We start from the raw sequence: 24,740 nt of genomic DNA, 5'->3' as shown, positions 1-24,740 counted from the left end.
CAAAGAATCCCATGGCCGTAACTGATGAGAAGGCAGCTATTCTGATGATCTGGGATTTGTCCATGTTTGTAGTTTGTTTTCAAAATAACATTTGTCATAAAGGTGACTGATAATACATAAACTGATCTAAGACTGAGAAAAATGTATATTTTTGCTGAGTTTTGAAATCAGGTTAATTGGGTGTGACTACCAGCTCTGATGACTCATATCTCTATGATCTTGACAAGTTTACTCAATGTCTAAGCCTCAATTTCTTAATCAGGAAAATGACCTGACAAAATGGCTGTGAATTCAAATGACTCAGTGGATGTAAAGATCCATTCCCTCTCCTCTTTTCTTTCAGTGACCCATTAGTTTGACCTAAACATTTTCTCCATGTTCCCCGGTAAGGTATCTTACAAATATTAAGCCCTAATAGATAATATCATGGAATATAATATATTATATGATATCCTGTACACACTTGCAGAGATTTTTTTGTTTTAAATGAATGACTAGATTGACTGAAGAATATAGAAATATCAAATAGAAAAGTGGTTACTATTGTTAAAGTAAAGATGTATACCAAACAATATTAGTAGAGACATCCTAGAAATATAGCCCGCTTCAAAAGAAATGAATCTTATTAGGAAGAATTTTAGAAAGTTGGTGTCTTAGATTGTTTTTTACTGAGTCTGACTTCTCTGATCACATAGTACTGACAGGGGTATCCAAATTTAGCAAGAGACTAAGGAATTCTTAAACTATAGACTTTTTTAAAGACCTCAAAAGGACCATAGTCTATAATAAGATGTATATAGAAGCAGTCCCTTCATGGGTCACAGCCTTGTGGCTAAGGGGCTTACTCAAAGAATCTATGAGCCATGCAACACAGGGCTGGACACTCACAGGCAAGTCTGGCTTTGTCTCTTGTGGGGCCACTTCTCCTTTCTTCTTGGTCCTGGTGTGGACAGGGGTTTGTTTGTTTCAAGTAGGGACAGGCCAACAAGATCACCTTTCACCCATCAGAGACACTCTGTCCCGACCCCTTGTGTAGGAGTCTCATCTCACACTCTAGCACTCATCTCACAAGCTAGCAAAATAATGCTCAAAATTCTCCAAGTTAGGCTTCAGCAGTACGTGAACTGAGAACTTCCAGGTGTTCAAGCTGGATTTAGGAAAGATGGAGGAACCAGATTTCAAATTGCCAACACCCATGGGATCATAGAAAAAGCAAGAGAATTCCAAAAAAACATTGGCATTATTGACTGTGCTAAAACCTTTGACTGTGTGGCTCACAACAGAGTGGAAAATTCTTGAAGAATTCTGTGTGGAAAATTCTTGAAGAGATGGGAATACCAGATCACCTTACCTACCTCCTGAGAAATCTGTATGCAGGTCAAGAAGCAATAGTCAGAACCGGACATGGAACAATGGACTAGTTCAAAATTGGGAAAGAAGTATATCAAGGCTGTATATTGTCACCTTACTTATTTAACTTAAGTGTAGAGTACATCATGCAAAATGCTGGATTGGATGAAGCACAAGCTGGAATCAAGAAAAATTATCAATAACCTCAGATATGCAGATGGCACCACCTTTATGGCAGAAAGTGAAGAGGAAATAATGAGCTTCTTGATAAAAGTGAAAGAGGAGAGTGAAAAAGCTGGCTTAAAACTCAACATTCAAAAAACAAAGTTCATGGCATCTGGTCCTATCACTTCATGGCAAATAGATGGAGAAACAAAGGCAACAGTGACAGAATTTATTTTCTTGGGCTCCAAAATCACTACAGATGGTGACTGCAGCCATGAAATTAAAAGACACTTGCTCCTTGAAGAAAAGCTATGACCAACCTAGACAGCATATTAAAAAGCAGAGACATTACTTTGCCAACAAAAGTCTGTCTAGTCAAGGCTATGGTTTTTCCAATAGTCACGTATGGATGTGATAATCGGACCATAAAGAAACCTGAGCGCCAAAGAATTGATGTTTTTGAACTGTGGTGTTGGAGAAGACTCTTGAGAGTCCCTTGGATTGCAAGATCAAACCAGTTGATCCTAAAGGAAATCAGTCCTGAATATTCATTGGAAGGACTGATGCTGAAGCTAAAGCTCCAGTACTTTGGCCACCTGATGTGAAGAAATGACTCATTGGAAAAGACCAAGATGCTGGGAAAGATTGAGGGCAGGAGGAAAACAGGAAGACAAGAGAGAGATGGTTGGATGGCATCACCAACTCAATGGACATGAGTTTGAGTAAGCTCCTGGAGTTGGTGATGGACAAGGAAGCCTGGCATGCTGCAGTCAATGGGGTCTCAAAGAGTTGGACACAACTAAGTGACTGATCTGACACAGGGCTACTTAAAATGATGGGTCCTGGTGAAGAGTCCTAACAAAACATGGTCCACAGAAGGAGGACATGGCAACCCACTCCAGTATTCCCTAGAGAACCCCGTGGATGAACAGTGTGAAGAGACACAAAGATATGACTACAGAAGATGAAGCACCCAGGTTGGAAGGTGTCCAATATGCTATGGGTAAGGGTGGAGGGCAATTACTGATCGCTTCAGATAGAATGAAGCAGCTGGGCCAAAGGAGAAATGACACTCAATTGTGAATGTTTCTAGTGGTGAAAGTAAAATCTGGTGCTGTCAAGAACAGTATTGTATAAGAACCTGGAGTGTTAGGTCCTTGAATCAAGGTAAATTTGATGTGGTCAAGCAGGAGATGGCAAGATTGAGCATTGACATCTTAGGAATCAGTGAACTAAAATGGATAGAATGGATGAATTTAACTCAGATGACCATTATATCCACTACTGTGGACAAGAATTTCTTAGAAGAAATGGAGTAGCCCTCATAGTCTACAAGAGAGTCCAAAATGCAGTGCTTGGGTGCAGTCTCAAAAATGACAAAATGATCTTGGTTCATTTCCAAGGCAAACCTTTCAACATCACAGTAATCCAAGTCAACGCCCCAACCACTAAGACCAAAGAAACTGAAGTTGACTGGTTCTTTGAAGATCTACAAGACCTTCTAGAACTAACACCAAAAAAAGATGTCATTTTTCATCATAGAAATTAGAATGCAAAAGCAGGAAGTCAAGAGATACCTAGAATAACAGGCAAATTTGGCCTTCAAGTACAAAATGAAACAGGGCAAAGGCTAACAGAGTTTTGTCAAGGGAAAACACTGGTCATAGCAAACAGCCTTTTCCAACGAAACAAGAAATGACTCAACATTTTGGCATCACCAAATGGTCAATACCAAAATCAGATTTATTATGTTCTTTGCAGCCAACTATGGATAAGCTCTATACAGTAACCAGAAACAAGACCTGGAGCTGACTGTGGCTCAGATAATCAGCTCCTTATTGCAAAAATCAGGCTTAAATGGAAGAAAGTGGGGAAAACCACTAGGCCATTCAGGTATGACCTAAATCAAATCCCCCATGATTATACAGTGAAGGTGATGAATAGCTTCAAGGGATTATACCTGGTAGACAGAGTGCTTGAACAGAAGTTTGTAACACTGTACAGGAGGCAGTGACCAAAACCATCCCAAGGAAAAGAAATGCAAGAAGACAAAGCTGTTGTCTGAGAAAGCTTTATAAATAGCTGAGGAAAGAAGAGAAGTGAAAAGCAAGAGAGAAAGAGAAAAATAAACCCAACTGAATGCCGAGTTCCAGAAAACAGCAAGGAGAGATAAGAAGGCCTTCTTAAATGAACAATGCAAAGAAATAGAGGAAAACAATAGAATGAGAAAGACCAGAGAGCTCTTTAAAAAAAATTGGAGATACCAAAGGCATATTTCATGCAAAGATGGGCATGATGAAGGAGAGAAACAGTAAGGACCTAACAGAAAAAAGAAGTTAGCAAGAATACACAGAAGAAATAAGCAAAAAAGTCTTAATGACTTGGACAATCACAATGGTGTTGTCACTAACCTAGAGCCAGACATCCTGGAGTGTAAAGTCAAGTGGACCTTAGGAAGCATTACTATGAACAAAACTGGTGAGAGTGTTAGAATTCCAGCTGAGCTATTTCAAATACTCAAAGATGATGCTGTTAAAGTACTGCTCTCAATATGCCAGCAACTTTGGAAACTCGGCAGTGGGCACAGGACTGGAAGAGATCAGTTCTCATTCTAATTCCAAAGAAGGGCAATGTCAAAGAATTTACAAACTACACTGCAATTGTGCTCATTTCACATGCTAGCAAAGTTTTGGTCAGAATCCTTCAAGCTAGGCTTCAGCAGTACATGAACTGAGAAATTCCAGATGTACAAGCTGGATTTAGTAAAGGATGAAGAACCAGTGATCAAATTGCCAGCATCTGAAATTTATAGAGAGATTATAGAGAAAGCAAGAAAATTCTAGAAAAACATCTGCTTCATTTACTTCACTAAACCTTTGGCTGTGTGGATCACAACAAACTATGATCTTGAAATTCTTAGAGATGGGAATACCAGACCACCTTACCTGTCTCCTGAGTAACCTGTATGCAGGTTAAGAAAGCAACAGTTAGAACTGGATATGGAACAATGGACTTGTTGAAAATTGGGAAAGGAGTATGTCAATGCTGTATGTTGTCACCATACTTATTTAACATATTCTGTTTACATCATGTGAAATGCCAGACTAGATGAATCACATGCTGGAATCAAGATTGCTAGGAGAAATATCAACAACTTCAGATACACAGATAATACCACCCTTATGGCAGAAAGTGAAGAGGAACTAAAGAGCCTCTGGAGGGTGAAAGAAGAGGGTGAAAAGGCTGACTTGAAACTCAGCATTCAAAAAACTAAGATCACGACATCCGGTCCTACCACTTCATGGAAGATAGAAAAGGAAAAGGTGGAAACATGACAGCTTTTATTTTCTTGGGCTCCAAAATCACTGTGCACAGTGACTGAAACCATGAAATTAAAAGACACTTGCTCCTCGGAAGGAAAGCTTTGGCAAACTGAAACAACATACTAAAAAGGAGAGACATCAGTTTGCCAACAAAGGTTAGTATAGTGAAAGCTATGATTTTTCCAGTAGTCCTGTACAAATGTGAGAGTTGGACCATAAAGAAAGCTGAGCACCAAAGAATTGATGCTTTCAAACTACGGTGCTGGAGCAGACTCTTGAGCGTCATTGGACAGCAAGGAGATCCAACCAGTCCTTCCTAAAGGAAATCAACCCTGAATATTCATTGGAAGAACTAATGCTGAAGCTGAAACTCTAATCCTTTGGCTGAAACTCCAATATTTTCCAATGAGTTTGGAAAATACCTTGATGCTGGGAAAGATTGAAGACAAAAGGAGAAGGGGGTGGCAGAGGATGAGATGGTTAGATAGCATCACTGACTTAATGGGCATGAATTTGAGCGAAGTCCAGGAGATAGTGGAGGAAAGAACAGCCTGGTTTGCTTCAGTCCATGGGATTGCAAGGAGTTGGATGTGACTTAACGACTGGACAACAAAATCATATAGAAGCAGATAAAAAGAAAATATAGTGAGTTCTGATGTTAGTCTCCAGTTCTTCTCCTAGAATCTGGTTGACCTAGTGTGGTCACAGAGTAGCCTTCATGTTGGTCTAGCCTGGGTTAACGTCTGCCATCCTATTCTTGGCTCAAGCTGCCTGGCCAGCATTTGTGTTGCCAGCTTCACTGCCTGCTACTATTGCTGTTACACTGCTACTTTCTTTTCTGCTTTCTTTTTTCAGGCACTATGAGAAGTGCAATGGCACCCCACTCCAGTACTCTTGCCTGGAGAATCCCATAGACAGAGGAGCCTGGTAGGCTGCAGTCCATGGGGTCGCGAAGAGTCGGACACAACAGAGCGACTTCCCTTTCACTTTTCACTTTCATGCATTGGAAAAGGAAATGGCAACCCACTCCAGTGTTCTTGCCTGGAGAATTCCAGGGACGGCAGAGCCTGGTTGGCTGCCGTCTATGGGGTCACACAGAGTCGGACACGACTGAAGCGACTTAGCAGCTGCAGCACTATTCCTGAGTCCTCTCTACCAGGGGTTAGTGTTGTGTGATGCCAATGGGCATGGCAAGGACATTTTGACCATCTCTTGATAGAAAGTAGGATCCCTCCCTCTTTGAGCACCATGAAGTGCCCATGAAATATAAACACTTTTCCCCAAAAGAATCAGATCTAAAAATTAGCTCATTAGTGTATTTTTTTTTACATGTCCTATTGGAACTGGAATGTGATTAAATAAATGAGATTTTAAAAAATGTAAAACTCTGTCAGGTGTGGAAGATGAAGTCATTCCTTTGTTCTGATCCCATGCCCGAGACCTCTTTCCTCTATTATACTTCTCAGGAAATAAATAACTTTTTAGATGCTCAAAGGGATCTACAGAAATTGCTAACATCAATATAGACAGAACTGAAGTGAGCAGTAAGGGATTGCTTCTTTTACTTGGTGGGTATCCTTTCCTCCTCTGCTTTGTGTTTGAAGTTAGAGATAAGGGATCTAGGGAAAAGGATTAAGAAAAACAAATCACTTAGAGTCTTCCCTCAAGGTTATACAGTATGAAAAAGATCATGAGTATTAGTGGAAGATATTGAGATTAATAGAAGATTAATAATAATGAGAACATTATAGAAAGCAGACTTATCTTACAAAAAGGAAAAGATTAATCTTCCATATGTTATGTATGCTGTTACAATAACCCCATTTGTTTTTCATTTGACTTCTCTTTTTCTTTTGTAATGTCCTAGATGGAAAGAGGAATGAGTTATCTGACAAATTTAGATTCTGCAAACTTGTGCACTGAGGAGAGTACTATTGAAATACACTATTAAGAAAGATTTTCAACATACAAATGTGTCATTTCCTTTCTTCTTGTGCTGTGCTGAAATATGTGATAAAGGTTTTAGGTTTCAATTGTTACAAGAGGGAAGTGGATGAATCAGTGCTGCCGTCTTTAGGACATATGGTAAAAGAAGTTTTACTTGTGTTTTCTCCCAAATTGCTTCTGTTGAATATATGGATCTACTCTGTGTATTTTTGTGTGTCTACATGTGTGTGTGTATGTGATATGAGAGAGCTATTTACATATGTGATCAGTAATTTTTGGTACAATTTTTTACCTTATCACTAATAACTTGTTTTGATTGTTTCAATGATAAACAGAGATTTCTGATAGGTTTTCTGTGCGTGAAAAATGTATATATGTGCACAGCTATATATGAAATATATATATATATAATATATATTTTGTAAGTTGAACTAGCAAGAAATTTTGGGCATATAAATGTGCATATTTTGTTGCAAATTATTGGCTTTACCCAATGTGATTAAATATATCTTAGTCTAACCTTAGTTTTTACATAATACTTTTGACTTTAATCTAATACTTTTATTACCTCTATTGCTCATGTAACAAATATTGGTTGGGCATCTACTGTGTGCACTTTCTTGAACTAGACGTAAGGAAGGGATATAAAATATGAAAGTCTCTGTCTTTAGGAAGATCAAGATCTAAGGCAAATTGGTATAATATAATTTGAGCACCACAAAAGTGGTGTGCAAGTGGCCATATATAATTGCTATGAGAATACAGGAGAGGCCAAAATTACTTCAAGACGAGAAAGAAGAATTTACATTCAACTCAAAGAATGGTTAAGATTTACACGGCATAAAATGCGATTAGCATTCTCATTAGCCATGTGAAAACAGTGATAGAAAAGTCATAAAACTGAGATTATAAATGTTTTATACAGGGGTTAGGAGCTGTTTTTCTGATCATACACTGCCTACCTTCAGGTCCCTACTCCCCTGCTCCCTAGTTGTGTAACATTAACTAGATACTTAAATGCTTTAGGTCTTGGTTTCCCAACTTCTAAAATTGAGAACATATCTCATGGTGCTGTTGTAAGGATAAAATAAGAAAACTTCATATTACAAAAAAAAAGTGATGGTTTAAAATAATGGTGATTCATTTATTTGTGGTTGTCTATGTATCAGATAATTTATAAAATTTATTTTTAATCCTCTTAATAATTTTTAAATTCATATCATAACCATATATATCTGTGTGTATATAAATATACATCTGAGGTATCATTTAACTCTCACTAAAATCTAAATGATTCTAAAATAAACATTGTTACTGAACAGTGGTGAATTTGGTTTAAAACATAAGTGACCAGAATCTCTGTAAATGTGTACAATATTTTTTAAAGAGAAGTCAGACAGTGGATACTAAGAAGTTTGAGATAGTATTCCTGTTATCTGATAGTTCAACATATAATGAATTAGCCTAAAGAAACATTTAGGCTAAAAAAAAGAAACCTAAGTTATGCAAATATTTCCAGCAGCAGCATCAGTAAAACATTGCCCTTCAAAGAACAGGGAAGATATCTTTTTTTGAAGAATTATAAGAAAATGGCTGCATAAATAAGGTACATATATTCAATGAATTATTACATGGCCCATCATTTTAAACTTGAAAAAATAATTTCAAGTATAGAGATACTGATATGAATTTAAGGGAAATACATAAAACCAGATGATAAAGTACATTATAGTATCAATTTGTAACATGGAAACACTCAAATTTTTTCTTATATTGGGGTGATGGAATGATAGAAATTTTGTCTCAACTTGTCTTCAAAATGTTACAATATTTTTATAATAAAATAGGAATAAAGAAAAGTATGTTTCCAAACAGAAAAATACTGAATTTCGTTCATTAAGGTTTCCCTGTTGTAGCTTCCATAAACTTTTCACCCTCTTCATGAAGAGCTGATACTGCAGAGAGGCGTTTCACTTCTCATGAGAACGTGCTTTTAATAGATTACATACACTCAGAAGATTTCGCAGTTCTTTGTCAGTGCATTGACATTTGATAGGAAGACGTAACATTATGTGAGGTTACTTTTTCTTTTAACTTTGGAAAAAGCAGTTAAAGGCTCATTTGGACTGTGTGAATTGTCCGCTGGCTTCTAACAAAGCCTCACATGTGTATGTTTTCCAACATTCCTAAACAAACAGCACTGATAGAGTAAGGAACTGAAGGAATCCGATAAGTCTAACAAATCCCCCTGAGGAAAAAGTGGGAACCTCGAGGGTGAAATTTTTTTTGTTTCAGTTTCTTGTTGACACAGGATTCAAAGAAAAACCTTTCATTTCCCAAGAGATAGCAGAACAGTTTTTTACATTTCTGCATTTCACTAATGAAAACCTTCCTTGAAGCATGACTCCAGGTATAAAATCCAATCATCTTGCAAACTATTTTGTCTTTCATTTATTTGTGCAATTTCTCCTAATGTTCTTATGTACATGATGAACACCTACTAAGTGACAGGAACTCTATTCATTGAACCAAAGAGATAAAAACCCCTGAATCATGACTCTAATTTGTGTGAGAAGAGACAAACAACAGACAAGATAAATAAGGGAAACGAATTTCATGTTGGATGGTGATAAGTTGGGGGTGGGGGGCGGATCAAGGCAAGAAGGAGAAGAGGAAGTGAAAGAGGTAGGAGGCCATTTCGGATCTGATGCTGGAGAAAAGTCTGTCTGAGTGAGTGAGATGAGAAGGTGTTTATAGGATTTGAGCAGAGTGATACAATCTGACTTACTTTTTAAAAAATTAATTAATTTGTTTTAATAGGAGGCTAATTACTTTATAATATTGGAGTGGTTTTTGCCATATAGTGACATGATCAGCCATGGGTGTACATGTGTTCCTCATCCTGAACTCCCCTCCCTACTCCGTCCCCATCCCATCCCTCAGGGTCATCCCGGTACACCAGCCCTGAGCACCCTGTCTCATGCATTGAACCTGGACTGTCGATCTATTTCACGTATGGTAATACACATGTCTCAATGCTATTCTCTCAAATCATGCCACCCTCGCCTTCTCCCACAGAGTCCAAAAGTCTGTTCTTGACATCTGGTTCTCTTTTGCTGTCTTGCATATAGGGTCATTGTTACCATCTTTCTAAATTCCATATATATGCATTAATATACTGTATTGGTGTTTTTCTTTCTGACTTACTTCACTCTGTATAATAGGCTCCAGTTTCTTCCACCTCATTAGAACTGATTCAAATGCATTCTTTTTAATAGCTGAGTAATATTCTGTTGGGGATATGTACCACAGCTTTTTTATCCATTTGTCTGCCGATGGACATATAGGTTGCTTCTATGTCCTAACTATTGTAAACAGTGCTGCGATGAACATTGGGGTGCACGTGTCTCTTTCAATTCTGATTTCCTTGGTGTGTATGCCCAGCAGTGTGATTGCTGGGTCATATGGCAGTTCTATTTCCAGTTTTTTAAGAAATTTCCACAATGTTCTCCATAGTAGCTGTACTAGTTTGCATTCCCACCACCAGTGTAAGAGGGTTCACTTTTTCCATACCTTCTCCAGCATTTATTGTTTGTAGACTTTTTGATAGCAGCCATTCTGATTGGCATAAGATGGTAACTCATTGTGGTTTTGATGTGCATTTTTCTGATAATGAGAGATGTTGAGTGTCTTTTCATGTGTTTGTTAGCCATCTGTATGTCTTCTTTGGAGAAATGTCTGTTTAGTTCTTTGGCCCATTTTTTGATTGGGTTGTTTATTTCTCTGGAATTGAGCTGCATGAGCTGCTTGTATATTTTTGAGATTAATTCTTTGTCAGTTGCTTTGTTTGCTATTATTTTCTCCCATTCTGAAGGCTTTTTCACCTTGCTTATAGTTCCCTTTGTTGTGCAAAAGCTTTTAAGTTTAATTAGGTCCCACTTGTTTATTTTTGCTTTTATTTCCACTACTCTGGGAGGTGGGTCATAGAGGATCCTGCTGTGATTTATGTCAGAGAGTGTTTTGCCTATGTTCTCCTCTAGGAGTTTTATAGTTTCTGGTCTTACATTTAGATCTTTAATCCATTTAGTTTATTTTTGTGTGTGGTGTTAGAAAGTGTTCTAGTTTCATTCTTTTACAAGTGATTGACCAGTTTTCCCAGTACTGCTTGTTAAAGAGATTGTCTTTTCTCCATTGTATGTTCTTGCCTCCTTTATCAGAGATAAGGTGTCCATAGGTGTACAGATTTATCTCTAGGCTTTCTATTTTGTTCCATTGATCTATATTTCTGTCTTTGTGCCAGTACCATACTGTTTTGATGACTGTAGCTTTGTAGTATAGTCTGAAGTCAGGTTGATTCCTCTGGTTACATTCTTGAATCTCAAGATTGCTTTGGCTATTCAAGGCTTTTTTGTATTTCCATACAAATTGTGAAATTATTTGTTCTAGTTCTCTGAAAAATACCATTGGTAGCTTGATATGGATTGCATTGAATCTATAAATTGCTTTGGATAGTAAACTCATTTTCACTATATTGATTCTTCCAATCCATGAACATGGTATATTTCTCCATCTATTTGCGTCATTTTTTATTTCTTTCATCAGTGTTTTATAGTTTTCTATATATAGGTCTTTTGTTTCTTTAGGTAGATATATTCCTAAGTATTTTATTCTTTTCATTGCAATGGTGAATGGACTTGTTTCCTTAATTTCTCTGTTTTCTCATTGTTAGTGTATAGGATTGCAAGGGATTTCTGTATGTTAATTTTATATCCTGCAACTTTACTATATTCATTGATTAGCTCCAGTAATTTTCTGGTCCCATCACTTCATGGGAAATAGATGGAAAAACAGTGGAAACAGTGTCAGACTTTGTTTTTTTGGGCTCCAAAATCACTGCAGATGCTGATTGCAGCCATGAAATTAAAAGACGCTTGCTCCTTGGAAGGAAAGTTATGACCAACCTTGATAGTATATTAAAAAGCAGAGACATTACTTTGCCAACCAAGGTCCGTCTAGTCAAGGCTATGGTTTTTCCCGTGGTCATGTATGGATGTGAGAGTTGGACTGTGAAGAAGGCTGATCGCCGAAGAATCGATGCTTTTGAACTGTGGTGTTGGAGAAGACTCTTGAGAGTCCCTTATACTGCAAGGAGATCCAACCAGTCCATTCTAAAGGAGATCAATCCTGGATGTTCATTGGAGGGACTGATGCTAAAGCTGAAACTCCAATACTTTGGCCACCTCATGCGACGAGTTGACTCACTGGAAAAGACTCTGATGCTGGGAAACGTTGGGGGCGGGAGGAGAAGGGGACGACGGAGAATGAGATGGCTGGATGGCATCACCGACTCTGTGGACATGAGTTTGAGTGTACTCCGGGAGTTGGTGATGGACAGGGAGGCCTGGCGTGCTGTGATTCATGGGGTCGCGGAGAGTCGGACACAACTGAGCGACTGAACTGAACTGAACTGACTGAACTGAATTTTCTGGTGGTGTCTTTAGGGTTTTCTATGTAGAAGAGGATTGTGTCATCTGCAAACAGTGAGAGTTTTACTTCTTCTTTTCCAATCAGGATTCCTTTTATTTCTTTTTCTCCTCTGATTGCTGTGGCTAATACTTCCAAAACTATGTTGAATAGTAGTGGTGAGAGTGGGCACCCTTGTCTTGTTCCTGACTTTAGGGGGAATGCTTTCAATTTTCCACCATTAAGGATAATGTTTGCTGTGAGTTTATCCTATATGGCTTTTATTATGTTGAGGTGTGTTCCTTCCATGCCTGTCTTCTGGAGGATTTTTATCATAAATGGATGTTAAATTTTGTCAAAGGCTTTCTCTGCCTCTATTGAGATTATCATATGGTTTTTATCTTTCAATTTGTTAATGTGGTGTATCACATTTGATTGATTTACAAATATTGAAGAATCCTTGCATCCCTGGGATAAAGCCTACTTGGTCATGATGTGAATCTGACTTACTTTTGAAGAGGACCATTCTAGAAGCTGTGTGGAAAATAAAATGGAAGGATTAACATGAAGCTGAGAGACCTATGAAAAAGTGAAAGTGAAAGTCACTAAGTTGTGTCTGACTCTTTGTGACCCCATAGACTATACAGTCCATGGAATTCTCCAAGCCAGGATACTGGAGTGGGTAGCCTTTCCCTTCTCCAGGGGATCTTCCCAACCCAGGCATCAAACCCAGGTCTCCCGCATTGTAGGCGGATTCTTTACCAGTTGAGCCACCAGGGAAGCCCAAGAATACTGGATCTTCCCAACCTAGGAATTGAACTAGAGTCTCCTGCATTGCAGGTGGGTTCTTTACCAACTGAGCTATCAGGGAAGCTGGAAAGACCTATGGGGAGCTATTAAATTAGCCCAGGATTGTAGTAACAAACAGATGATATAAATGGGTGGCATGCCAACATCAGAAACCCTGGAAGAATAAAAGTTAGGTTGATGTGGAAAGTACCCCATTGTAGCTAGCTGTATTATATATATAAATCTGATTCTGAGACATGAGATTTGAGCTGGGTATATTGGCTTAGTCAGCATGTAGGTAGTAGTTCATGCCATTCAAGCCATGGAAATAAATGAGCTTCTCAGGACAATTTTGGAGACTGAGAACAAAATTAAGTAGTAATAGAAAATGCCAGCAATCTTATGGCAGCATCATGTATGATTAATTTCATACTTTTTTCTTTTTTTCAATGCAAAAAAGTATACTTCATGGTTAACCAACCCTTGTTATAAACCACCCCAGAGAACAAACAGAACTCATGGTTCACCAGAGTAACCAGAGGTGATTATTTTCATTCATCACTCCACTCAACAGACTTTAGTGTTCATCTCACTTTCAGCTCTCTGTACCTCTGCAGTCCACATGTGGTCATTCAGTCTAACCCACTTGTAGACATTTATTAGAGGGTTTTCTTTTTAAAAGATTTTAAATCTACCCAAAGAAATCATAGTTTGAAATCCAGTAATCTAAAACATGTATATTATCATCTAAAGCCCATAAAAGATAGATCAAAGTGTAGAGGCCTAAGGAAAAACATAATTGAACTTAGTCTCTGCTGCTGCTGCTGCTGCTAAGTCGCTCCAGTCGTGTCCGACTCTGTGCGACCCCACAGACGGAAGCCCACCAGGGTCCCCCATCCCTGGGATTCTCCAGGCAAGAACACTGGAGTGGGTTGCCTTTTCCTTCTCCATTAGTCTCTGCAGTAGTGCCCAAATAGTCAACAAGTATATATTAAGTGTGGTCTATATTCCAGATTGCTTTAGGCTCTGGCAATATAATATTGAACAAAACTAGACATGGTCCCACCTCTTCTGTAGCTCACAGTCTAACTGTATTTATCAGATTTAAAATTTTCAAAATTTTGCAAAAATATTTTTTACAAAGATATTCCCATCTAGAAGACTGAGTAATATAAGGATGTTTCCTTTGTATGTAAGTGAAAATGGAGCCATAATATCTCAGCTGTTGGGACCAGGACCAGAGTCAAACACATTGAGAAGGGACCTGTGAGCAGACTGACAGGAAAATATTTCTAGGTGCATAGCTGCTGCTGCTGCTGCTGCTAAGTCACTTCAGTCATGTCCGACTCTGTGTGACCCCATAGATGGAAGCCCACCAGGCTCCCGCAACCCTGGGATTCTCCAGGCAAGAACACTGGAGTGGGTTGCCATTTCCTTCTCCAATGTGTGAAAGTGAAAAGTGAAAGTGAAGTCACTCAGTCGTGTCCGACCCTTAGCGACCCCATGGACTGCAGCCTACCAGGCTCCTCCATCCATGGGATTTTCTAGGCAAGAGTACTGGAGTGGCTTGCATTGCCTTCTCCGTGCATAGCAGGGGTACCTAAATGTAATACTTGGCTGTTGAGTTGTTAAGACTCTGGACTTCTAATGCAGGGAACGTAGGCTTGTTCCTTAGTCAGAGAGCTAAGATCTTGCATGCCATGGGATGCAGCAAAAAAAAAAAAAAAAAATAATAGACTTTGTGGGCCCATCCTTTATAAACTGAGTTCAAATGTTAAAAGCTTTGCCAGAGTCCCAGTGCTTTGAACTGTAGTTTTAAAAAGAATTTAGCTGTTTCATTGTCATCTCATTTTTGAAAGTCATGTTTTTTATTTCTTTCCCATGGCAAGTAAAAAACTGTCATCCAAATCAAATAACAGAGTGAATTAAAAAGGGGGGAAATGGCAGGAGAGTCTGGGTCTGAATTAATCAGTTTGGTTTCCTGTAATAGTCAGTGTTCCCTGATAATTGTTTATTTAGTTTCACCTCTGCCTAAGAAAAGGGGATGTCATTCTAACTTCCCCCTCTGCCAGCTTCCTCCACAGTGACTGAAGCGTTTAAAGAATACACTCCTTGGTTAGATAGACTGGACTTACAAAAAACTAAAACCGATTTACAGAATGATGTACGTACAAACTGCAAAATAAAATAACTCCTTGGAAATATATATATTTTTAAATATATTGACAGGAGTTGCTACATCCTTATTTGCAGTACCTCTTTCCAAAGCAGGGTGAACATTTGCATATGAATATTGCCCATTTTCTGAAGGAGATAAGAGTTCAGTGTCCTGAAGCTGCCAGGGTACGCAGTTGCAACTTCAGCTCTGTTAAATCCATAACTCAGCATTAGAGAAAATAAACAGTGATCAGAAGATGCTGGCTTTATGCTAAACTTATCAATCAAATGAACTGAATTGTTTCCAAGAAAAAGTCATACAGTTTCTTTTGACAAATGTTCTTAAAGTTGTGGTCCTCAGACTGGCAGCAGCAGCATCACTAGAAAACTTGTCTGAATTGCAGATTGTTGTTGTTTAGTCTCTTAAGTCATGTCCAACTCTTCTGAGACCCCATGGACTGTAACCTGCCAGGCTCCTCTGTCCATGGGATTTCCCAAGCAGGAAGACTAGAGTGGGTTGCCATTTCCTTCTCCAGGGGATCTTCCCTGATTGGGGATTGAACCCCATGTCTCTTGCCTTGGCAGGCAGATTCTTTACCACTGAACCACCAGGGAAGTCTGCAAGTTGTTGATCCCTACCCTAAATATCAGAAATTTTGCAGGTAGGGACCATCAGTCTGTTTTAAAGTAAGCCTTTTAAATGATTCTGATGCATCTTAAAGAGACATAGGTATAGATTGGGTCATAAAATATATGTGTGTATGCTCAGTTGTGTCCAGTTCTTTGCAATTGTTTTAAAAGGTACAAGCACGTATTTGAGGTGCTGCCTATGTATATAGTGAGGGAAGCCTTGATAGGAAAATATATAAGAAAATTTTTTTTTTTTTTAAAAAGGGAAAGAAGGGAAAGGAAAGGAAAATAAATACTAAGTTTTTCCTGTGGCTCCTTGTGACAAGACTTTGTTTTCTGTTTCTAAAGGGATAAACAGATGCCTTGGCAGAAGAAAATTTGGCTCATAAAGTTCTGATAAAAGATCATGGGAAATATTTGTTTCAAATTTTCAGCTACTACTTGTTCTAAGGGAAATTTTTTTTTAACTTTTTAGCTGAACAATTGTTTTCTGCCAGTTGGAAATTTTTCCTTTTTTAGCTAGACAGCAAAGTTACGCTCACTCTAAAAAATCCCACATATCTACAATCACAAGTGTACATTTGTACATGAAAAAACCCATGAGTGGGCTCCATGTAAGTCTGTCTTTTAATGTTGAAATGAAAATTCATGGGTAGTTATAATATGTTGGCATATATATGACAGAGACGTAAATTTAATTAATTATACTTGTTCCCTGTCTAAAATTGGATTTTAACTGTAAATTTCAATGTGAAACATGATGCCAAAGGGCCCTAGCAATTCCGGGTGTAATTAACATGTCTTTCCATGTGTTTGATAGAAGCATGGCACAGTGGGATGACTTTCCTGATCAGCGGGAGGACACTGACAGCTGTACAGAGTCTGTGAAGTTCGATGCTCGCTCAATGACAGCTTTGCTTCCTCCCCGTAAGTAGAATAAGGGAGGGTGCTCGTGGACACTGTCCGTGGAGTTAGTGAGACTGTGCAAAATTATGGGCATGAGACTTACTCTCTCTGCCTGGCTGGATCTCAGTCACCTGACAGATGGAATATCCCATCTTATTGTATTATGGCTGCTCCTTCTCTTTTTCCCTTCATTTCCCCCCTTTTCCTTATTTTTTTTCTTTACCTAATTTTTTTCCATATATATATTTTTTAATGGAGGATAATTTGTTTACAATGTTATGTTGGTTTCTGCTGTACAAAAACATGAATCGGCTATAAGTATACATATTTCCCCTTCTTGAGCCTCCCTCCCATCGCTGTTCAATTCCTCATAGAACATTATTGAACAATACCTAAAATTTCATTTCAATTTGCAACCTGAAAACAACATTTCCTTCTTTTTTGCCAAACAACAAAAGCAATGGCCATAGGAAAGAATGTTTTAATGGATGTTTTATTCACTTAACCAGAGAAACGTCTTCTTCTGCTAGTAAGATTCCCTCTATATCGAGTTAACTTTTCTACAATTAGCATCTCAACATATGAACTGCTGGTTCGTATAAAGAAATAATACTAAAATATTAGTATATTCTGAAATATTCAGAGGATGGGCTTTACTGATCCGTTCCAACATTTAATCAAAGTGTGAATTTTGTTATTTCTTTTTTTTCAACTTGTGTTCAAATCACAAGAGGCATCCAAATAAAAACTATTGAGGTAGAATGAGAAAAGGAAATTTGCATAATTACCATCAAAAGTAATGTTTTTCTTATTCCACTTAAAATCTGAAAATGTATATATAATTATTAATATATAGATGCTTGAGGAACTTTATTTTCATCCAGAATGTTCATATTCCCATGTGAAACAGAAGAATAAAATTTCTGTTTGCGTGTGTGTTGGTATGGTATCAGTATTAAAATTTATCAATGAATGCATTCAGTGAGACAAGTACAGCTTGGAGAAGATAGTAACTTTGTCCTGGATGTTTAGTTAGTGAATAGATCAAATGTCCACAACAATTTCTGTACTGACTTCTCCTTTGACTGTCCCTTTTACTTCCTGCTGAATAAATGAGAACCTATTTCTTGGTTCCTTTTTATTCCAGTAGGTTTGAACTAACCATATAATTGGAGATTTTAAAAAGTTTTAATTAAGTAAGATGAGTAAGTTCTCTAATAGGAGGTTGGACTTTTGTTTTTTAGATCCTAAAAATGGCCCAACTCTTCAAGAGAGGATGAAGTCATATAAAGCTGCACTGATCACCCTTTATCTCATTGTGTTTGTAGTTCTCGTGCCCATCATTGGCATAGTGGCAGGTACAGTACTCTAGTTCTGAAACTCAGCAACTCATCTAGTAAATTATCCACTGCAGAAGCAGAAAGAAGCATTCAGCCTTTGGTACATGGCAAATTCATAAGAATTTGAACTTCAGATCAAAAAATGTTCCTCAAATTTATTTCATGAAAAAAACAGATTCTGCAAAGTTATGGCATAAAAAAACTTTAAATAGCCTAGAAAATGGAACTTTAAGATAAAAATATGAATATGTAAAGGTAAGATGGAAAGAATTGACTGTTTCAGCAATGCTATCATCTTAAGTCCTATGAAGTTCTAATGATGCATCATAAATTTCATGGTTAGCATTCTAGTTGCAAATGTGAAGATATAAACATGATTGTTTATATTAGCTATGCCTAAAATATAAAAACAAGCCAGTTGTTCTGGAAAAATACTTTTATTCCTAGTATTGAGAGCAGAAGGAAATATCCCTACAAGTCTTCAGAGAAAACCCCAGAAACTAATGACCTATCCCTCAGCACTATTTGTCCTTTATATGGTCACATATTTTATAAGGGTTTTATTTAAAACCTCTCTAAAAATAAACTGATAACATCCTTTCAAACAAACAAACAAAAATTTAGAACACTTTGCTTGGGTCCTACATGATGTTTTTCAGGTATATGTTTGTTTTGAAGAGTTTGGCTTGAATTGGGGATACATTTAAATGGTTTATACAGGAATGGATAGCTTGCATGTAACTTAAGCAAATTTATAAACATTATTTCCCTCAGGACCATTTTGAGGGATTTGATTGACATTTGAATTTATTTGCCTTGTAGCTCCCTTTTTCTCTGAGAGTGACAAAATGTCTAGACATATGCTTGAACAAGAGATAGGCTGGGAGGAAGATGTGTTTTTATGTGCATACTAATCAGCTTAACAAGGAAACACCCTAATATAAGGCCATACCTCCTCTGCCAAAAAGATATTCCAAGACAGAACCAAAAGTTTACTAAGGAAGAAATGATAATGAAAGCAACAATGACTAATATTTTTGTAACATTTTTGAGCATTTACTATGTTAAGGCCCTGGGCTATACATTTTCCACAGATTATCTTAAGACACCTCACAGTTTCCCTTGGACAGACATATGCTTACCCTCATCATCCACAAAAGAAAACTGCTCAGTGATGGAATTGAAGTTCCTACCTTGACTCCTGACTCCTAGCCTCTGTGGTCTACTATCTCCCAGAACAATCAGGTGTTGAGAACAAAATATGATTAGCCACTAAAAAATTAACTTGTTGTAACATTAGCCAGGAAAATATTTTCCATATGTAAAAGTCAAATACTGTTTTGGATGTCAAAAACAAAAGCCAACCACAGCCAATCAACCAATCAAACCAAACACAGCCATTTAAATAAAAGAACCTGATGTGTCTGTCATTAAACAACAACTTCCTGATAAACTGGGTTATCTATGTGTTGTTTATATTTATGCTTATCAGTTTGAAGTGCTTAACTGAAAGATGCATCATTGTTTGGAAACATTAGCTGTCAGCCAGTTAGAATTTGCATAATTTCATCACTTTTATGGGGCTTCCCTGGTGGTTCAGCTGGTAAAGTATCCACCTTCAATGAAGGACACCTTGGTTTGATCGCTGGGTTGGGAAGATCCATTGGAGAAGGAATAGGCTACCCACTCCAGTATTCTTGGGCTTCCCTGGTGGTTCAGCAGGTAAAGAATCTGCCTGCAATGTGGAAGGCCTGGGTTCGATCCTGGGTACAGTCTTCTGAGAATTCCATGGATTGTATATAGTCCATGGGGTCGCAAAGAGTTGGGGACGACTGAGTGACTCACTTTCATCACTTAACCGTGGCCTGCAGAACCAACCTCGGGGAATGCAACTTCTTTTTACTTGGCCCATGCACAATATAAACTGAAGTTTGAAAATATCAGGGTTCTAAACAGGTTCAAAATCTCTGGGCTGTTAGAAAATTCTACCAAGTCAACTCAGTTGTTCTAGGGTTGACAGTGATTGACCTAAAGTAGTTTTGTTTCCTTAAAACTATAACATGTGCTATTAAGACTGACAAAAAGCTAAAAGTGTTTAAATCTTGCAAGTTCACATTAGCACCCCAGTTCACCAGAATTTAGATCTCTTGTGTTTATCATACTTGAATAATAAACAATTGACTATCCATTTACAGCTGTAAGTTTTAGATCAGAATTTTTCCAAAAGAAAGCTAAAGTGCAATACATTAACTCTAGATAATATAAAAAATTTCAAATGCAGACAAAATATATCCCTGGAAATAGAAATTATTCTGTTTTGGCAAATTTAAATCAGTAGATGAAATAAAATGTTGTGCCTGAAAGCTAAAGTGTCTTATGTATTGAACAATATTTCTTAATTATAGTCTTCTCCACAAGCTACCTTTTTTCCAAGAAGCTACTACATTACTATTACAGTATAACAACATATAATAATGTCTCTGAAGAATAAGATAAGGTTAAGCCTGCTGCTACTGCTAAGTCACTTCAGTCATGTCCGACTCAGTGCGACCCCATAGACAGAAGCCCACCAGGCTTCCCCGTCCCTGGGATTCTCCTGGCAAGAACACTGGAGTGGGTTGCCATTTCCTTCTCCAATGTGTGAAAGTGAAAAGTGGAAGTGAACTCGCTCAGTCGTGTCCGACCCTTAGCGACCCCACGGACCGCAGCCTACCAGGCTCCCCCATCCATGGGATTTTTAAAGTTGATGTATATAAATTGCTGACAAACTGAAGATCCTTGAGCTCAAAATAATACAAATTTTTGGTAGAAGAAGATATTGCCAACGTGGAGGAGTGTATGTGATCTGTAAGGTCAAATATAACCCTCTCCCTATTGTACAAGTCACAAAATTTGTCTCCTTTCAAATGTAAGATAGAAAAGTCACAAAATGCCATCTCTTTGATGATAATGAAAGAAATGAACATTTGAAAATATGAACTCTAGCATTCCATACCTAGATTTGTGATACTCGTATCTATATCATCTGTATCACAATTAAATGCTTTTAAAGAAAGTAAGGATTAAATTAGGTTTCATTCAAGATTTGGGAAAACAAGCAATATTGCGTTTTTAAATCTGTAAGCAAAATATAGCCTTTATTATCAGCTCATGTTGAACTCGATATTGAAGAAAAATCTTTGGTCACATGACATTTTATCAAATCAAATCTTCCCTTTCTACACTATGAAGAGGTTTTGCCTTATCCCTGTGAAATAAAAAGCATTTCTAGTGAAAGTAAAAATTATATGGTTGAGTAATTAAATCAATATGCCTATTAAAATAAAATACAGATACTATCTTTCTCATGGAGCACCCAACTTCCTCCCAATTTTTTATATTACATAATATTAACTCCCCCTTGTATCAATATTGGGCATGCAGATATTGAATCCAAAATATTAATAATAATTAAAAAATGATAAGTATCAAATGTGCATTATATGCCAGGGAAAGATCTGAGGACTTTACATATATCAGCTCATTTAATTATTTAAACACTGCTAGTAGTATCCCATTTATAAGGTAGTGAAATGATAGCCTGATTAATTTGCTCAAGGGCACAGTTTATGAAGGAAAGAGCAAGAATGGCTAATGCAGGCAGTTCCTGTCTAGAGCCTGTATTATTAACTGCTACCTGAAAAAGCAGTAATCATCATAAAAGAAAAAATGTAAGGGCTAACTTAGAGATAATTTTGCAAATATTATTAGTTAGGGTTTCTGATTGTTAAAGTCAAATTCCATTCCCAGTCAGTTTTCTATTCCCAGAGTTGCTCGAGCAGTGCTTTATATACAGTAGGTACTCAATAAATAAATCATGGAACTGGCAAATGCATAAATGAAGCTGTCAATCCAAAACTTGCTCTCTACACTTAATTTAATAAATGTGATGAGATCCAACTAAGAAATATACTATTTTGTCCAAATTATCGATAAAATAAAGTACACTCAATATGGCCTCTGTTGCGGATTGTATCAAAATGTAGCCACATATTTTATTAAATCAAATAAGCTAATTTTAAAGAGAATATAACTAGGAACAAATAATATAATATGTTTTTTAAAATTGTGATTTAATTGAATATATAGTTTAATGCTTAATAAGAGCTACAATGACAGCCATCATCAAACACCTTCTTCAAGTGACGGTGGTGAAGACTCTGTAACTAAGATAATAACTTTCAAAGATACTGCACTTTAATTTGAGTAGTTTTCATATGTGCTATCTGTGTGCTATGGGATTTACGTGCCTTATCTCATTTATTCTCAGCACCACTGTAAGACAGTTATTACTTTTAGGTCTTTGGGGAAGCCTAATTAAGGGGAAGAAATATACCTTGCTCAGAGTAGCCTAGCTAGTAACTAAGGAGTGGGGCTAGATTCCAGAATTGGGCAACTTGTTCCTATGTAAATACCAAGTTCTCATTTGTATAACAGGTACCCTGAGCTCAGAGTGGAATTCAGGGCTTTTCATGAGTTACTTCAGTTAAGTCTCAAAAACCTGTAAAACTAATAACTATTGTCATATTAAAGAAAATTGACAGGTCACTTATTGCTGTTTATATAGATATACTTTTAAACCATATGAAGTTACTCTTTACTGCTCAATAATGGCCAAATATGTAAAGTCTTATGTATTCAAATTAATATAGATAAGAGACTGATGTGTAGATAAAAGGTATAAATCATATAGATATATATAGAGAGAGATGAAACAATAAAATCTTAACCATCATTAACTAGAATAAAATGGTGCTTAACATTTTCTTCATGGTGTACAATTATGTATTATTTTTATCTGCAAAAGTAATGTTTATACTGTTCATTTTTGAAACTGTAAACATATTGCTCTAGATCCTTTCAGAAGGATAGTTAGCTTGTTTAGAGAACATGTGCCCATTTGGAAATATATATCAGCAGCTCTCTATGCTCCAAACATCATTTAATAGAATTTTTATATTCAGGAAATAATTGCTCATAAGATGGTTCATCGAACGGTTAAATATATTAGTAGAAATAGAAGGAAACTGAATATAGTGGTTTTGCTAAATCTGGCAGAACCACACATAGAATACAATGTAGTTATCCAAATTACTTTTGTAAAACAATATTAAATAATATGCAAGGGTCTTTGGGATAGATGCTAATTGAAAGCTAGTTTCCAAATTATATATAAACTCTTGATTGTATAATAATAATAATATGATAGTGGAATCAGAAATCTGATATGCATATACTGTTAGGACTTAATTCTGCACCATGAGATTAATGGTAAATTATTTTTATTACTCATATTTTCTAAATTTTCCTCTACAAGTATATATTTTATAATAAGTAAAGAGGAGTCTTGAAAGAACAGTATTTTTTAAAGTTAAAACACTTTTTTATCCAATTTCCTGCTCTACCAATAATAAGTTAGATCTGCAGAAACTGAAAGTGATAACTCTCTCGTAGCTTAGTGATAGCATAAGGAAGATGAGCCAACAATTTATTCATGCAATGGATAACACTAATATTTCTACTTTTACTACATATTGTTTTTGTCACATCATCATTAATCTTCATAATAGCTAACATATTCAACATGTTTACTTCAGACACTGTGTTAAGCATTATCTCATCTTATCCTAACAGCACACCTGAGGACCAGGATACAGTATACTTCATAATCTGTAGCTTTTACTCTTGCTCTCATAGCCAAATGCAGCGACCCAGAAGATTCATCTAAGCAGCAAGTCAGAAAGAATCACTTAACTGTGGAATATAGTCTAATGTAAAATGGGAAAAGGAGACTGTTCCCCTTTCAGCACTCTGCCTACCTTGGTTCATACTTTGTATGTTTAAAATAAACACCTGATTTAGGCTAGCATTCAGAATGTTAGAATGGGATGAAATGATGTGGAATGAAACGGTGGATGCATTTAAGGATATAGGGCATGACTCTGTTTATTTTTACTTAAATATGCAGCTCAGCTCCTGAAATGGGAAACGAAGAATTGCACAGTTGGTTCAGTTAATGCAGATATATCTTCAAGTCTGGAAGGCAAAGGAAATGGCAGTGAAGATGAAATGAGATTTCGAGAAGCTGTGATGGAACGCATGAGCAACATGGAAAAGAGAATCCAGTATCTTTCAGATAATGAAGCCAATCTCCGAGATTCTAAGAATTTCCAAAATTTCAGCATAACAACTGATCAAAGATTTAACGATGTTCTTTTCCAGCTAAATTCCTTACTTTCCTCCATCCAGGGACATGAGAATATCATAGGTGATATCTCCACATCATTAGAAGGTCTGAACACCACATTACTTGATTTGCAGCTCAGTTTTGAAACACTGAATGGCAGAGTCCAAGAGAATGAATTTAAACAACAAGAGGTAAGAGTTTTTGTACTGGAAAGTCATATGCTGGGAGTGAATCCATCTGTAACCTATCTCCTCAGATAGTCCAGGGCAGAGAAAAAGATGCAAAACCTGTTTTAACATCATTCTACTTACCCTGATTTCCCTTGTAGTCTCACCAGAAAGTTCCAAATGGATTTACCTACTGCCTCTTCCAAATTCCCAGCTGAAGGGGGAGTTTGTTTGTTTTTCATCAAATATAGACTCTCTTAGCATGTTTTAATTTTAT

General features: G+C 37.0%; 1 protein-coding gene across 3 annotated transcripts in view; it reads left to right on the top strand.

Moving 5' to 3' along the window:
• Window positions 1–6,803: 6,803 nt before the first annotated feature.
• The window catches only part of MSR1 (macrophage scavenger receptor 1), an 81,413-nt gene continuing 63,476 nt past the window's right edge, over window positions 6,804–24,740 (top strand). Inside the window, exons 1-4 of one of the 3 annotated variants that reach the window (XM_088832616.1) lie at window positions 6,804–6,923; window positions 16,645–16,751; window positions 17,975–18,088; window positions 24,078–24,487. In XM_088832616.1, the coding sequence (XP_088688742.1) occupies window positions 16,649–16,751; window positions 17,975–18,088; window positions 24,078–24,487 (627 nt within the window). In that variant the 5' untranslated portion in view covers window positions 6,804–6,923; window positions 16,645–16,648. Of the gene's footprint in view, window positions 6,924–13,559; window positions 13,579–16,644; window positions 16,752–17,974; window positions 18,089–24,077; window positions 24,488–24,740 lie in introns of those variants that run through there. The other 2 variants (XM_088832617.1, XM_088832615.1) reach the window with 2 other exon arrangements.

This window comes from Moschus berezovskii, chromosome 26 (assembly GCF_049115385.1).
Source record: "Moschus berezovskii isolate FMDL1 chromosome 26, NW_MosBer_1.0, whole genome shotgun sequence".
NCBI classification, from domain to species: domain Eukaryota; kingdom Metazoa; phylum Chordata; class Mammalia; order Artiodactyla; family Moschidae; genus Moschus; species Moschus berezovskii.
The sequence above is the reverse complement of the archived record's forward strand: the minus strand, read 5'-3'. Positions and strand labels throughout refer to the sequence as shown.